General features: G+C 41.3%; 1 protein-coding gene across 4 annotated transcripts in view; it reads right to left on the reverse strand.

Moving 5' to 3' along the window:
* vps13c (vacuolar protein sorting 13 homolog C) overlaps positions 1 to 15,788 on the reverse strand; it is a 271,108-nt gene that overhangs the window by 105,325 nt on the left and 149,995 nt on the right. For all 4 annotated transcript variants that reach the window (XM_080843884.1, XM_080843883.1, XM_080843882.1 and 1 more), the window contains 10 exons: positions 15,147 to 15,285; positions 14,306 to 14,444; positions 14,090 to 14,220; positions 13,734 to 13,894; positions 5,348 to 5,595; positions 3,316 to 3,539; positions 2,847 to 2,939; positions 2,251 to 2,616; positions 2,075 to 2,164; positions 1,660 to 1,815 (listed from right to left, as the gene is read on the reverse strand). In XM_080843884.1, the coding sequence (XP_080700010.1) occupies positions 1,660 to 1,815; positions 2,075 to 2,164; positions 2,251 to 2,616; positions 2,847 to 2,939; positions 3,316 to 3,539; positions 5,348 to 5,595; positions 13,734 to 13,894; positions 14,090 to 14,220; positions 14,306 to 14,444; positions 15,147 to 15,285 (1,747 nt within the window). The remainder of the gene's footprint in view (positions 1 to 1,659; positions 1,816 to 2,074; positions 2,165 to 2,250; positions 2,617 to 2,846; positions 2,940 to 3,315; positions 3,540 to 5,347; positions 5,596 to 13,733; positions 13,895 to 14,089; positions 14,221 to 14,305; positions 14,445 to 15,146; positions 15,286 to 15,788) is intronic.

A 15,788-nucleotide genomic window follows, 5' to 3' on the forward strand; every position in this document is an offset into this window, starting at 1 on the left:
CCAGCCCATAACCCTTACTGAGTCCTTTACATTTCTGGGCTCCTACATCAGCCAAAATTTGAAATGGGATATCAACACCACCCACCTTATCAAAAAAGCCCAACAGAGACTGTATTTCCTCAGGCAACCGAAAAAGTTCAATGTCAACAAACACCTTTTGGTGCTCTTCTATAAAGCCATCATAGAAAGTGTCATCACCGCATCAATAACTGTCTGGTATGGAAATTCTGACAGTCGCACAAAAATGAAACTGGAGAGAGTGGTGACCAAAGCCTCCAACATTATTGGTTGTGACCTTCCATCAGTCCTCTCATTGTATGCTGAGTGTAAGCAAAGAACATTATCAGAGACTCCTCCCATCCAAGCCATGACTTTTTTGAACTTCTACCTTCTGGAAGACGCTACAGATCCATGCGAGCTGGAACGACACGCTTCAACAACAGCTTCTTCCCCTCTGCTGTCAGACTCCTGAACTCTCCTGGAATATTTTTTTTATTTTTAGGTTTCCTCCGGTAGGAGGTAACCTATTGTTATTGTAGGCTTCCCTATTATTAGGTTTCCTCCGGTAGGAGGTAACCTATTGTATCTGTTAGTATTATTCTTGTACCATGGGAGTCAATGGCAGCCCCTAGAACCATATGGTAACTTTTTGTGAAATTTGGCTCACTCATTAAGGACAGTCCCTTCTTCATTCACACCAAGTTTCATGGCTCTCATTACACCACTCTAGCGCCACCAACTGGTCAAAGTTGGACTTTTGTAACACACGCAACTTTTGAACCGTATGACCGATTTTCAAAAATGAGGTACCATTGGATTCCCTGGATCAAGACGAATTAAACCCACCCTATGGAGTCAATTTCCAGTTATATAGATTTTCCGCTATTTCCGGTTTTATCAAAAACCTTTGAAAGCCTACTCATCCTACAATTTTTGGCAAATCTTCATCAAAATCACCAGAGATGATCTTCAGACCTAGCCTCACAAAAGTTATGGACAGAATTTTGATCCTCACAACCGTTTGTCCTGTACAGCCACTCAAATTCAGCTGAAAAGTCGCCAAACAGGAAGTGAAGTCATATGTCAGCAAATATTTTAGTGAAATTGACGCCATAGGGTGTATTTAATTGGACTTGATCCAGGGAATCCAATGGTACCTACATTTTGAAAATCGGTCATACGGTTAAAATGTTGCGTGTGTTAACACACGTCCAACTTTGACCCATTGGTGGCGCTAGAGTGGTATAATGAGAGACATGAAACGTTGTATGAATAAAGAAGGGACTATCCTTAATGAGTGTGCCAAATTTCACAAAGAGTTACCATATGGTTTGTCCACTCAGTCTAAACTTCAAGGCAAAAGCATTGTAAATGTTGGATATGAAATTTAATATCCCATTGGCAAGTCTGCAGCATGGATTTTTCTATACAGTGACAAATTGTCACAAAATTACATTTTTCCCTGGTTCGCAATGTTAGGAGGAGGAAACCGCCATCGCTGCTTGCAGCTATATTCTTATTTATTATTTCACACCACTTAATACTTAATTCCTAAAAGTGGACAGCAGAAACTGTTTGGAACAAAAAAGGAAACAGAAATGTAAAAGTGGTGTTTTTAAAAATATAAGTTTAAACATGTAGATCTTATGGTGAGACTACCTTGGCTAAGTTACTGAAGACAGAGAGGGAGCATTTGGAAAGGGTAATGTTCATGGTGTCGGTGGAGCTGATGGTAATAGCTGTCTGAGGATCAGGAAATACGATGAAGTCATCGCCAGGCACTGGGCTCTTATCTCGAGTTGGATTGGTCTTCATCTAGAAGTACCAAACATGACCATGGTTAAGACAGTATCCTGAGTATTCCTGGTAGTACAACTAAATATACACACTGTGCTAGCTAAAATTTAGTTTGACATATTCAAAATCTTCACTTATATATACTTACCTGAAATCCTTCAAAATCTCAAAAGAGGTAGGTTGCACAGGCAGTGAAGACCACAGTCATGGCACTGACCGTTTTTTAATAATTCACAGTTGTTAATTAATCTGGAGCAAAGGCACAAAGAAATCTTACCTCCAAGCTGAGTTTCCATCTGCGGTGGCCATCAACTACTCTTTCTATCAGTGGTTCCCAGGCAGCATGAATTTCATTGAAGTAATTAACCTGCAACACAAAAAAACATCTCACATGTGGACAATAATTTTTATGGATGAAAAGCCGTGTGCTAACCTCTAGCATTAGGTTCTCACCTCTAGTGTCATGTCTGCATTGAGCTTCAGCTGTGAGGACCAGTTGCGCGCGTCCATGGTGAAGGAGGACTCAGCCAGCAGCAGGGGGACGGTGCGGTGACCCAGCCCAGACTCCAAGGTCAACTGGACAACTTTCACCTGAAACCTGAAGTTCTCGTCCACAGAACGTTCCTTGGCATAACTGAAACTCTCAGTCATTTCATGAGCAGAATCAACTCCCAGGAACCAGGAGTGGAAGCTGTTGATATCCATGACGTTCCACAGTTTGCTGAAGTCAGATGGACTCACCTCACATAGTTCAGCTGGTGCTTTAGGAGCCATGGCTGCAGTTATTGTCAAAACTGTGTTTATGATCACCGGAGATATCTGGGATATGAGGGGGAAACAGTCAAAAGAAGCAGAGAGGTACAAAAAGAAAATAAATAAATCCATGAAAACAAACAGAACACTATACGTATAATATGATTAACAATATGTTCTGCCACCAGACTTGGTTCCTGGCTTATGTATGTTTTGGAGCCAGAGCCATTAGACTTGATTGTTGGCTTTTGTCTACAACCACGACAAGATGGTTACAAATTAATTTCCCATCTTACCTTGATGATAACTTCCTCTATACCAACATTGCCGTGGAGAGGACCGTTGGTCTCCATTTTGCCTTCCAGTTTTACTGAACATGGATGCAGCACCTACAGATGTATAGATTTAATGTCAGCAAGTCAAGCATTATGAATAATTTAAAAACTCTGTAAATACTACTGAACTACTACTAGCATAAACTCTGTCTATTTACATTACAATGGACTTTAATTGCACATGCACATAACATTTCTCATTTTGTGTGTTACTGAAGACAGCATAATTCGACTATAAATAAACAATGTGAGTTCTCATGACTACAATTTCATCAGTGGTTGCTTCATGGGACAGATTTCTCGGCAAGACATTTTTGAATGCAAAGAACCATATTGAGTGATACACTCTCCTGCAGGCAGGAAAGCAAACCTGATTATATATTTGTTCAGAGCAATGTCAGCATTATGAACTGTGTTTGTCAGGCCTTACTGTTGTGACAGACTTGTCTTCTTGCTTGCGTTTGAAAGGACAAGCAAGCACTTGCAGCTCCCTGATGTTAGATGACAAGCTAACAAGACTCCCGTCTGACTTGAGGTGGCAGTCACATTGGAATGACGCAACCAGAGATGGAGCTTGTGCACATGCTTGGTTTGCCACAAACACGACCTCAGGGTCCACCACAACGGCATGCACATAGGTCTTCTGCATCCACACTGCGCACAAGCACAACATTATTAACACAAACAACAAACTCAATTTGTGTATACCGCTACAATACATGACTGGAAACACAGAAGACCTTTCATGAAATCTCACATTTGAGCCAAAAGATAAACAGGCAAAATTCAATTCAATTGTAAACAAACACTGGGGCGTGTTATCCGTTTTAGATGTAATTCCTTCGCGGCGTATGCCTAAACATAGCATGGTGTGTACCAACAGGCCGCACATGGCTAAAACTGCTGCAGAAGCAAGGAGTGCTCTTCGCATATGCATTCATGGGAGGGTTGTGGAAAATGTGGGCGTTTTGGGCAAAATGATGGGAGGCAATGTGAGAGCAGTGACTAATGACGCAGTCTATTGCATTATACAAACTGTGACAGTGCACGTCTGTATTGCAGTTAAACTTTTTGCCTTTTAGAAAAAAAGGTGGAGTCCAGATTGCCCGTTTGATGCCTGCATAGTATTCTGAGGACCAGTTTTGCAAAGCTCCCCTTTGTCCATCTACCTACATGTGTATGCCAGCTACACTAAATGAATAGCCTTTTAAAGCCGCACAATACTGAACAATGGCTGTAAAAAGGACTTTCCTGTATGACCTCTCTGTTTGAACATATCTTGTAAGCAATAGGGACTATCCCATACCACTTACGAGTGGCTTCCCTACAGGCCAGAGTGAGGGACTTGCATTTAATTCTAGCATCTTCAAGGAGCCAATGAATGGTGACTAGCAGAGGCCTACATGTGTCCTCTTTGGAGCCACAGAGGCGTTACATGTGTCCTCTTTGGAGCCAGTGAATGGTGACTAGCAGATGCGTTACATGTGTCCTCTTTGGAGCCAGTGAATGGTGACATGTGTCCTCTCTGGAGACAGTGAATGGTGACTAGCTGAGGGGTTACATGTGTCTGCTTTGAAGCCAGTGTAGGGTGACTACAGAGGAGTTACATGTGTCCTCTTTGGCTGATCGAAGTGTAGTTTAGAAATAACCCAGACCTTCACAGGAAGTTGTGTAGTATATTGTGTGAGAATTACTGTGGGTGTTATCTTTGAATATTATAGTGGGTAAACTGACAAGACATTAGGGGTGGGAAAAAAACCGATTTAAACATACATTTTACATTAATTTTGTGTTGAAATGCAAGCTGCATCGAGTATTGCATTGTTCATAGACAGTCATAATTGTGACAAGGAAAAGCTTTTTCTCTATAAAAAAAAGAGAAGGTAATTCATCTGTTGATTTTCTTTCATTATCAAACACAAAGTGGGAAGTCATTTGAGACTCTGAGTAGCAAACTCGAATGTTTTAAAAATCGAGTTGCATCGATAATCGTTTCATCGGTTTAGAATTGATAATCGGTTTAGAATCGATTATCGGTTTAGAATCATATCGTTGACCTCTGAATCGTAATCAAATCGAAACGTGAGGTGCCAAGAGATTCCCACCCCTAATAAGTACAGGCACAGACTTTTAAAAGTTGTAACTATTTGAGGCAAAAAACAATCCCCAAAACAGCCAAGCATTCCTAAACTATGTACATCCTTTCAAGTACACCCTTCTCCATTAAGCTGTAAGGTTAATATTGTAGAGTGTCTTCGTATATGCAGCTGTGCACACATGTTTATGGTAAAATAAACTAGAACATTTTAGTGTGGGCTGCCTCCAGAGCAACACATGGGTTGGAGGTTGAGCCTCTGGTAAACACTTGAAAAACGGCACAACTGTAACAATCTGAGGAGAAACAATGTCATTGTAAAAAAACCTGTATGAATTCACCTGCATAAACTCAGCAGTTTGCTTACCTGAGGGGGTTTGTGCAGCAGCACCCCTGGCATCTGGAATCTGTTTCACCTGAAGCTGGTTAGCTTTATCCACTTTAGTTTGGGGCATGGCCTGGATGAAGAAGTCAGCCACAGCCAACAGAAACTCCACACTGGCACACAGATAAAGGTTTTGCAGAACAACTACGACCTTTCTATCACTTGTGTCCTGTGTATACGCCACATCAATCATGGCAGCAGAACTGTCCTCATCTCGCCTCCCCAGCATTCTGTAAACAAAGCAGAGGAAAGACATCCAACCGTTCATCATCTGGGCCACAACCACAGCCAGGGGGATACAAACGAACCATTTTGTTGCCACTTACACACACTTACATTTTGAAACATATACAGCCGCGGAAAAAAGTAAGAGACCATTTCAAAATGATCAGTTTCTCTGGGTTTACTATTTATTGGTATGTGTTAAAGTAAAATGTACATTTTTGTTTTATTCTATAACCTACTGGCAACATTCCTACCAAATTTCAAATAAAAATATTGTCATTTAGATCATTTATTTGCAGAAAAATGGCAATTGGTCAAAATAGCAAAAAATATACAGTGTCTTCATATCTCGAATAATGCAAAGAAAACAAGCTCATATTCCTTTTTAAACTACACAATCATAATGCTTTAACTTATGAAGAGTTCAGAAATCAATATTTGGTGGAATAACCTTGATTTAAAATCACAACTTTCATGTGTCTTGGCATGCTCTCCACCAGTCTTTCACATTGCCGTTGGGTGACTTTATGCTACTCCTGGCGCAAGAAAAAGTTTGTTTTCTCTGATGAGTTCAATTTCACAGTAGGTGCAAGACTCTGTGGCTTGTAGGCCTCTCCAGGTCTCCGTCTAACCATCAGACGACCATGTGTTGGGCAAAGCTGAAAATTGGACTCATCAGAGAAGACGAACTTAGAAGAACCTCCAGTCCGCTTTGGTTCAATCTTTATGGTCTTTTACAAACCTCAGCCAGGCAAAGTACAACGTTGTCCCGGAAGAAAAACTTGCTTCCTTTTGCTCTGACAATGTTCCCCAACTCTGAGAAGTGTTTTTTCCAGCAGGGCAATGCTCCATGCCACACAGCCAGGCCAGTAAAGGTGTGGATGGAGTACCACCAGATCAGGACCCTGTCATGGCCAGCCCAATTTCGAGACTTGAATCCCATAAAAAACCTCTGAAATGTGATCAAGAGGAAGATGGATGGTCACAAGCCATGAAAAGAAGCCGAGCTGCTTGAATTCTCGCGCCAGGAGTAGCATAAAGTCACCCAACGGCAATGTGAAAGACTGGTGGAGAGCATGCCAAGACACATGAAAGTTGTGATTTTAAATCAAGGTTATTCCACCAAATATTGATTTCTGAACTCTTCCTAAGTTAAAGCATTAGTATTGTGTAGTTTAAAAATGAATATGAGCTTGTTTTCTTTGCATTATTCGAGATCTGAAGACACTGCATCTTTTTTGCTATTTTGACCAGTTGTCATTTTTCTGCAAATAAATGATCTAAATGACAATATTTGTATTTGAAATTTGGTAGGAATGTTGCCAGTAGGTTATAGAATAAAACAAAAATGTACATTTTACTTTAACACATACCAATAAATAGTAAAACCAGAGAAACTGATCATTTTGAAGTGGTCTCTTAATTTTTTCCGCGGCTGTATAATATGTAAGGGATAATGTATTGTCCGGAGGTCATTATCCAAAAATAAATCCCGACGGGACAAACAGCACCCCGACGCGCATACCTCTTTTTAATGATTCAGTTGCCGTTTCATGGTTCCCGTTTAGAAATAAATAGTTCTTCAAGCAAATAGAACTTTGAAGTTTCAGGTGCTGCGTAGCAACCCATTACTTGCTGACCTCAAATTACCATGAGTCTGTTATGTTAAATGACCGGACTTCTTGCGGAATGATATGAAAGATTTGAATTAGAAGCACAAAACCTGCTGCCAATGACAGCGGCCATTATCTTTTCGCAGCGGTCTTTATCAAGAAATACCGGACCTGCGAACGTTGGAATGGCCCATTCAAATCAACGGTACTTTTTGGAACATTCTGAAGAGCCGTACAATAATAATATAATATTAAATGTAACTGTACTATATGAATTTCGTCCAGTAGTAAACAAATTCGCACAACAAACCCCTTAACCAATGATATCGCCACATGTGATGATTACAGTGAAGTTTTCATAGATGGAATGGGTGGCCTATTAGAAGAGATATAAAATTGAACACCATTCATACTCAGGTACCGTTATCAAGAATGGGTCGGCTGTAAAGGACTACGTTTTACTAAAGCAAGTTTTGATATTAGATATGTTTTGTTCTTCTCCAGTTTTGTTATTATTAAGTGTCTCTAGGCTAGCTTGCTACAGAAGCCTTTTTTCATTGTAAAGTAGTGGGTGATGGTCATGAAGATGATTGTTTGTTGTTTACAGGACTGATGTGGGGAGGGTTCCCCCACTTCAATAGTTTAATCCAACTAGGTCTGGTTGGATCAATATAGCTCAAAGAGCTGGATTACTTAAAGGGTTACTGGATTACTTAAAAGGTGCCTCATTTCTCACAGAGCTGGATTACTTAAAGGGTTACTGGATTACTTAAAGGGTGCCTCATTTCTCAAAGGGCTGGATTACTTAAAAGGTGCCTCATTTCTTCAGAGAAGTGTTTGCCTGCGATGAGGCTGAGTAAATGTTTGGGGTGTTTGGAGCTGTCCCCTGGTAAATAAATTATTATATATTTTTTCGAACTAAACAAAAATATCCCCTGCAGCTTTTCCCCTGCCTTCAGCCCCCACTCCAGTGTCAGTAGGTAGTATCCAACAACAACAAAGTTTTGCATGTGAAGAGAAATTTGTGAGATGGCAATTTAGCCTGTAAATTGACAGCGATAGGTATTCATTGATGTACATACTGCAGTTTTTATGGAGATTTCTGTAAATATTACAAAATGTCTTGAACTGCCCCGTGACATTCTCTGGTGTAAAAGCTCATCACAGGATGGGGAGGGGAAACCATTTGCTGAACAAAGGCAAACAGCCTCCTGCATAGTCAGTGTAGAAAAGCCATTCCCCTTCCCAGTGTTTTTTTGATACCACAACAATAGTGCCATAGATATAAGAAGTCATGATCTGATCCATGTCTTGTGCTCTCTCTTTCTCCCTCTCCCTCGTGCGCGCGTGCTTCAGGTTTGCCATGCCCTTAACTCACTGACGGGTCGGTCAGACCTATGTGTTGGAATGCGTTGATGCGTCAGGGTTAACGCATCCCCATTCACTTTAAATGGGGTGACGTCATCCTTTGCCGAACTGAATTGTGGCTCCGTTTGGTTCGCGTGCGTAGCGTTTCATGCTTTGCTTGCGGCAAGAATTGAAGAATGTTGAACTTTTCGAGGGGCAATGCATGCGTCAGCCAATCATATTGCCTTTCATGCATAACTGACAGCACAGGCGCTAGCCAATCATATCCCGTTTATGCTCACGTCTACAGAGCGGCAAAGCTAAAAAAAAAAAAGATGGCTGACCAAACTCCGTAGATGGTCGTATTTGTACCTACAAGTTGGTTGTTTGACTTTTTTTTGGTTAGATTTTTAAAAAGTTACTAGAAATAGACACTGAACAGTGTAAAAACCCCTTTATTGTAACTGAAAAATACGTCTCATAGGATTTGCGAGGTGTCTGATCACCCTTTCTAATGATAGCATGCTACTATTCACAGGGTAAAAGCTTGCTAGTGACGTGATTGGTTTGTTGACCTGTCAATCTCACTATAAAGTCTCCGGTATCAACAGAACCCCACGCGCCAGACTCCTCCTCCGCCATCCGTTGGATCAACGCATTCTAACGCATAGGTGTGACCAGGGCCGTGTCTAACGAATGGGCTGACTGGGCTGCAGCCCCGGGCCTCGCCACCAGGGGGGCCTCAGGTCGCCCGATGTCGAGTGAGTCAACGGCACCGCACCGCGCATAACATTAGAAACATTCAGAGTGAAACAAATTATAATGCGCAAAAATGTCCGGTCAAAGAAAGCACGAGAGTGGGGCCAAAAGACTGGTCCGTGGACCGTGACCTCCTAATCGCAAAAGCCCTCAAGTACAAAGTAAGACTGAAGAAGATTTATTCACATTTCTAAACGCTTTGGTTCGCACCACATCATTAAGACAGGGATAAACGCTTTTAATAACGCGCTTTCAAATACGATGATGCAGGTAACAAGCCAGGCTTCCCGGTTCCATCTAAATAGGCCTAATAAAACGTAAATTCTGTCAGCAATTGAAGATGTATGAGTTCTTATCCTCACGCATATCGCTGCAGATTAGGCTAATTCATTGAAAATTATAGACAAATTATGTGCAAGCCAGTTAGACATAGCTAAGTGAAATGTTTTAGCTTAGCTATAGAATCTTCCATTTTCGCAGTCATGGTAAAATATTAGTGTAGAGGTTTTCACTGAGGTTTTTTGTCAGATCAGCAGGACTAAATAGGTTCTACACTCAGTCCAGTTTGTGAGGTATTGCGCAATCTGAGATGAAGCACAGCTCGTCGTTGCCTCATCGTCTTGCTGTCTCCTGTCTGTTTGAACAGAACATGCGCAAATTCAGCGATTTTGATTATAAAACTGCTCGAAATGATTGGAATCATGCAGAAAATACATTTATATCACAGACCAGTAGAAAATATTTATTTCCTTTGATCGTTATTTGTTTTTTTACTTTAATAATGACAGGTGAAGCTCTGCCTCCCCTGACCGCACGTTGGTGCTCTCGCATAGAAACGTGGGCGCGGAGCCAAGCTGTTGCCTCACTAATAGGCATATGCTTAATCAATTTGTTATTTCATTCCCTGGCTATTTAGCCTTGTTTTTGCTTTTGAATGAATGGAAATATGTATACATTTGCATTATTGGTTTATTATTGTCTACAGTGTAGTCTACTACATACATACATTTTATCCTTGGCTTTAAACTGATCATATTTATAGAGTGGTTCTGTGGACTTTAAAACACTGATGTGACCGTGCACCTGGCGTGGGTTTGTGTGCGTGTCACGATGTGCGTCGGGGCGATATAGGGGCCTCATCCTGGTAATTAGCCCCAGGCCTCAAAATGTCTTAATCCGGCCCTGGGTGTGACTGCTCCGTGACTCTTCTAGGTGCCTGGTCTAACACACCTGTGGCTAATTGGACCTCATCTCTTCCCTGTGCCTGGTCACACACCTGTGTCTAATTGGACCTCGTCAGTGCCTTTGTTAATCCGTGCTCTGAAGAGCATTCAGTGCTGAATTATCTCTTCACTTGCCTGGACCCTGCCTGGAAAACTCTCTTGCCTCGTCTTCTTGTTTCCTTACCTGGATTTCTTTGGATTTTGGATTTAACTAGTGATGGCGAAATGAAGCTTCATGAACCCTCGAAGCTTTCCAGCCAGACGTGTCGAAAAAAGGTTCACTACTCGAAGCGTTGTTCGCTCTCTAGTGACACCTGCAGGTCAATAAAAATACGGTGTAAGAAAGATTTTCTCGGGACAGTGAATTTGTTAAATGTGTTGTGGTGCGCAAGGCCTGCTAAAATAACATGCACACGAACGTATGGTGGAAGAAAACGTTTCTCCATTAATTAAAATTTCATTGTAGGCGAATACAATGACAATAAAAGATGTATTTTTGTATTATTTGTTCTAATAAAAGTTCGATCTGATATTAAAGAAATATATGGTGGCACAATGGTAAGCGATGCCGTCTTCAACGGTGATCTGCTTCGTTTCGAATCCTGACTAAAGCAAATTTTAAACGGTGCTTTAGATTAAAATAAAAAGCCTGTTAATTATCTTTACTCTCTATGCCGTTGGAACAGAGTGAAAGTGCTTTTTGAATACTGGTCAGTAGGCTACTTTTGTAAAGCCAATGAGTGCTTTTGGACAACTGGTCAGTGCAGGGCACTGAAAAGGGGGAGAAAGTGCTTTGTGCAACTGGATCAAGTTCTTTCTCTTCCTAACTAGCTCTATAACTCGATCTCAAATATTATATAGCCTACTACCAACAACACCAAACAATCTAAATCTCCAACTATCGCCAATTCTCCAACCACTGACAATAACTACCACGAATACAAGATGAGTTTTGGGACGTCGTATAGTCGAAGCGTCCCGCGAAAAGTGAACGAACGAACCACTTGGTGAAGCACTTGATTCAAATGAGGCTTCAGACGTCACCGGTGACGTCATCTCGGCAAAACGATACAAGCCTCGATACGCGCTCCGGTGAGGAAGTGCTTCATTTTCACGACACAAGCTCCGAAGCCTCGGGTTCATTTGTAACATCACTAGATTTAACCCTTTGTGTTTTTTTTGGACTGTGCATCTTGCCCCGGCCTGGCCTGTGAGTTTTTATGTTTCTGTCTTTTGCTGCCTGCCTTGCCTCATTGAGATCCCCATGTTTTATATCTTCTGAGCTTTGCTGTTTATTTCTGTTGGATCTCCTGCCCCTGTTTTTGAAAGACATTCTTATTGCTAAAAGGTTTATTAAAATACTTTTTTGCCTTTGTCTGCTTTTGGTTCCAAACCTGTTTTACTCTGCCTCAGCTGCCTTGACAGCCTTAAAGAATAACCTCAAGTGATTTATGTGGTCATTTTTTCCATTGGCAACTAGTCATGGCATCATCATCAAATTCCATTTGATGGTATACGGTCTTGTGAAGGACAGATAAACACACCTGTTATTCTAGCTGCCCAGGTTGTGCACAATGTTGTTTAGTGGTCCGGAATGTAACAGCAAGCAACCATATCGCCAAAAGTCATCAATTAGCATGCTAACAAGCTTTTATTAGTGCCAAATGTGTTGTTGTTGTTGGTCTACCTTGCCGGTATTTAGCTTGCTAGCTTTACACCAAAACTCGTTCCAGTTGCTTTAAGGTTGTTGAAATGCTCCAAAAAATAGGAGCATGTCAGAATCACCAAAGTGCCTGAATCTGGACCTAACTCCAAATGGTTTGGAGGAAGAATTGGCACAGTGCTTCTGGAAGAATTGTGTGTGATCTTGAGCATCCGTTATGTTTTCCATGAAAACTCACACTTGTATTTATCAAATGAGTTGTAAAATGAATAGAAAATATAGTCAAGACATTGACAAGGTTGGAAATAATGATTTTTATTTAAAATATTAATTTTGTCAAAAAAGGCTCCATTTGCAGCAATTACAACAATGGAGACCGTTTGCATTCTAGCTGTTCATTTGTTGAGGTAATCTGTAGAAATTTCACCCCACGCTTCCTGAAGCACCTCCCACAAGTTGGATTGGCTTGATGGGCACTTCTTGCGTACCATACGGCCAAGCAGCTCCCACAACAGCTCAATGGGGTTGCGATCTGTTGACTGCGCTTGCCACTCCATTACAGACAGCATACGAGCTGCCTGATTCTTCCATATATAGTTCTTGCATAATTTGGAGGTGCGCTTTGGGTCATTGTCCTGTTGTAGGAGGAAATCTTTTCTTTTTATTGGTCAGTCTCAGATATAGCTTTTTCTTTGCCACTCTGCCTATAAGGCCAGCATCGCAGAGTCGCCTCACTATAGAAGATGACACTGGCGTTTTGCGGGTACCATTTATAAAGCTGCCAGTTGAGGACCTGTGAGGCGTCTATTTCTTAAACAAGACACTCTAATATATTTGTCTTCTTGCTAAGTTGTGCTTCGGGCCTCCCACTTCTCTTTCTACTCTGGTTAGAGCCTGTTTTGCTGTTCTCTAAAGGGAGTAGTACACACCGTTGTAGGAAAAGTTCAGTTTCTTTGAAATTTCTCACATGGAATAGCCTTCATTTCTAAGAACAAGAATAGACTGGCGAGTTTCACATGAAAGTTATCTTTTTGGAGCCATTTTGAGAGTCTAACCGAACACACAAATGTGATGCTCCAGATACTGAACTAGCTCAAATGAAGGCCAGTTTTATAGCTTCTCACCCGCAAAACAGTTTTCAGCTGTGCTAACATAATTGCACAAGGGTTTCCAAGGCTTTTGTAGTCATCCATGAGTCTTCTAAGGCGATTAGCAAACACAATGTACCATTAGAACACCGGAGTGATAGTTGCTGGAAATAGGCCTCTATACACCTATGTATATATTTAATTAAAAACCAGATATTTCCACCTAAAATAGTCATTTACCACATTAACAATGTATAGAGTGTATTTCTGATTAATTTAATGGCATCTTCTTTGAAAAAAACTGTGCTTTTCTTTGAAAAATAAGGACATTTCTAAGTGACCCCAAACTTTTGAACTGTAGTGTACCTAGGTGAGACTCTTTTACCAGTGGTCCTGTGGTCATGTAAGGTGCAGGTCTTCAAGACGGTAGATATTTCAATGTGTACATACCTTGATGAGACTCTTAGACCAGTGGTCCTGTGGTCATGTAAGGTGCAGGTCTTCAGGACAGTAGATATTTCAAGACTGCTGTCCGACAGCACCCTGCCCTCGGCTCTTATTTGATGCAGTGTGAATTCTCCAAAAGGCTGCTGCGTAATTTGCCCTGATTCCTTTGTACATATCAACCAATCAATCAATCAATTAATTTGATCAAGAAGAACAGTGTTCATTCATGTACATTAAAAAGTAAATACATGTATACCCAATTATAGCCAAAAGGCTAGTTGTATTTATATGAAAATACAAATGTAGTCCCCTGTAGACATTCACAAACACAAAAGTGGATTCATACACAAAACACATACCTTCTGAGAGTGGCCACCGAACAGCACTAGCCCAAGAGAGCTAACATTGAAGCTGAACTTCAGAGTCTCTATCTTGTTTCCAGACAGCTCTGCAGTCTCTGGGTTATTGTCAGTTTGATCCACACACACATCTAGGAGAAACATTTGGAAAGAAAGTTAATGTTACCAATCATTTCTGTATTTGGTTTAACGTCATTTTAAATCTCTATCTCGTACCTTTTAGTGTGGTTTTCTGCATTGAGGCGCTGTCACGCTCCAAGTCAAGTGTCTTTTGAATGTCTCCACAGCTGGCCTCTCCTGTATTCTCCATCAGAATACTTAGAGCCATTCTAAGATCCTTCTGACTCAGTGATACCTGTCAGTAAGGAAAATGCCATCCATATATCCATATGAATACACACCCACTCTCATTTAGCATTCATGTCTTTAAATACTAGACGTCCATAAGGGCGATCGGGGCGACGCACTGCCAATGGGAAAAGGAGATCTGCCCGTCTGATCTGCCTCTGAATGTCATTGTCCAATCAGGCAACATTCAGGCAAAAGTCGTGCCTCAAATGGCCCCGCCCATTTTTGGGGCAATTTGGGGCGAAATGGAAATCGCCCCAGACCTCTCTCATTGACGCTCGCCCCTCGCCCCTCCATGCTTTTGTCATTCGTAGTAGGCTGTGAAGTGGCTAATGTGGTCTGTATTTCTATATACCACGGTCACTTTTCATAGGTTTCACAAACGTGAATGTTCGCTTCTTGCACTAACACCTGAGTTATTTTTTATGTGATGACTTATTTTGAGGGTTGCAACACTAACATGAATTATGTTAATACATCCAACTTAAATAAAGAGTACATGTAACACTTACATTAATAAGCATTAATTAATCTTATTTAAATAAAGGGTCCATGAGAATTGCCCATCAAAAAGACTCATGACACGTGTAAGGGAAGTAATGGCAAGATGAATAACTGTGTGGAGATGAGGAACATAAAATGTGTGCATGTGTGTGAATGCAGACCTTCATTGGCTTCAGGTCATCTGTGCATGTGTGTGTATGCAGACCTTCATTGGCTTCAGGTCACCGTGTATTTCGACGGCTGGCAGACTCCAATACCAGGAAAAGGCCAGGTTCCGCTGCACTGCCAACACCAGATTGACAGGTTCCAGCAGCTCAGTACTCTTGTTCTGATGCAGATGCACTCTGGCACAGCCACACACATGCACAAGCACACAAACAGACAAACAGACAAACACACAAACACACACATACACACATACACACATACACACAAACACACACACACACATACACACACACACACACACACACACAAACACACACACACACATACATACACACAAACATACACACAAACACACATACACAGCCACACACATACACAAACACACAAGCACACAAACACACAACCATACACACATACACACCCACACACATACACAAGCACACAAGCACACAAACACACATACATACACACACACACAAACACAAACACACATACACACATACACGCATACACAGCCACACACAGCCACACAGCCACACAGCCACACACAGCCACATTCACAAGCACACAAGCACACAAGCACACAAACACACACACATACACACATACACACAAACACACATACACACAAACACACATATACACATACACAGCCACACACATACACAAACACACAAAC

The sequence above is a fragment of the Sprattus sprattus genome (genome assembly GCF_963457725.1).
Source record: "Sprattus sprattus genome assembly, chromosome: 8".
NCBI lineage: Eukaryota > Metazoa > Chordata > Actinopteri > Clupeiformes > Clupeidae > Sprattus > Sprattus sprattus.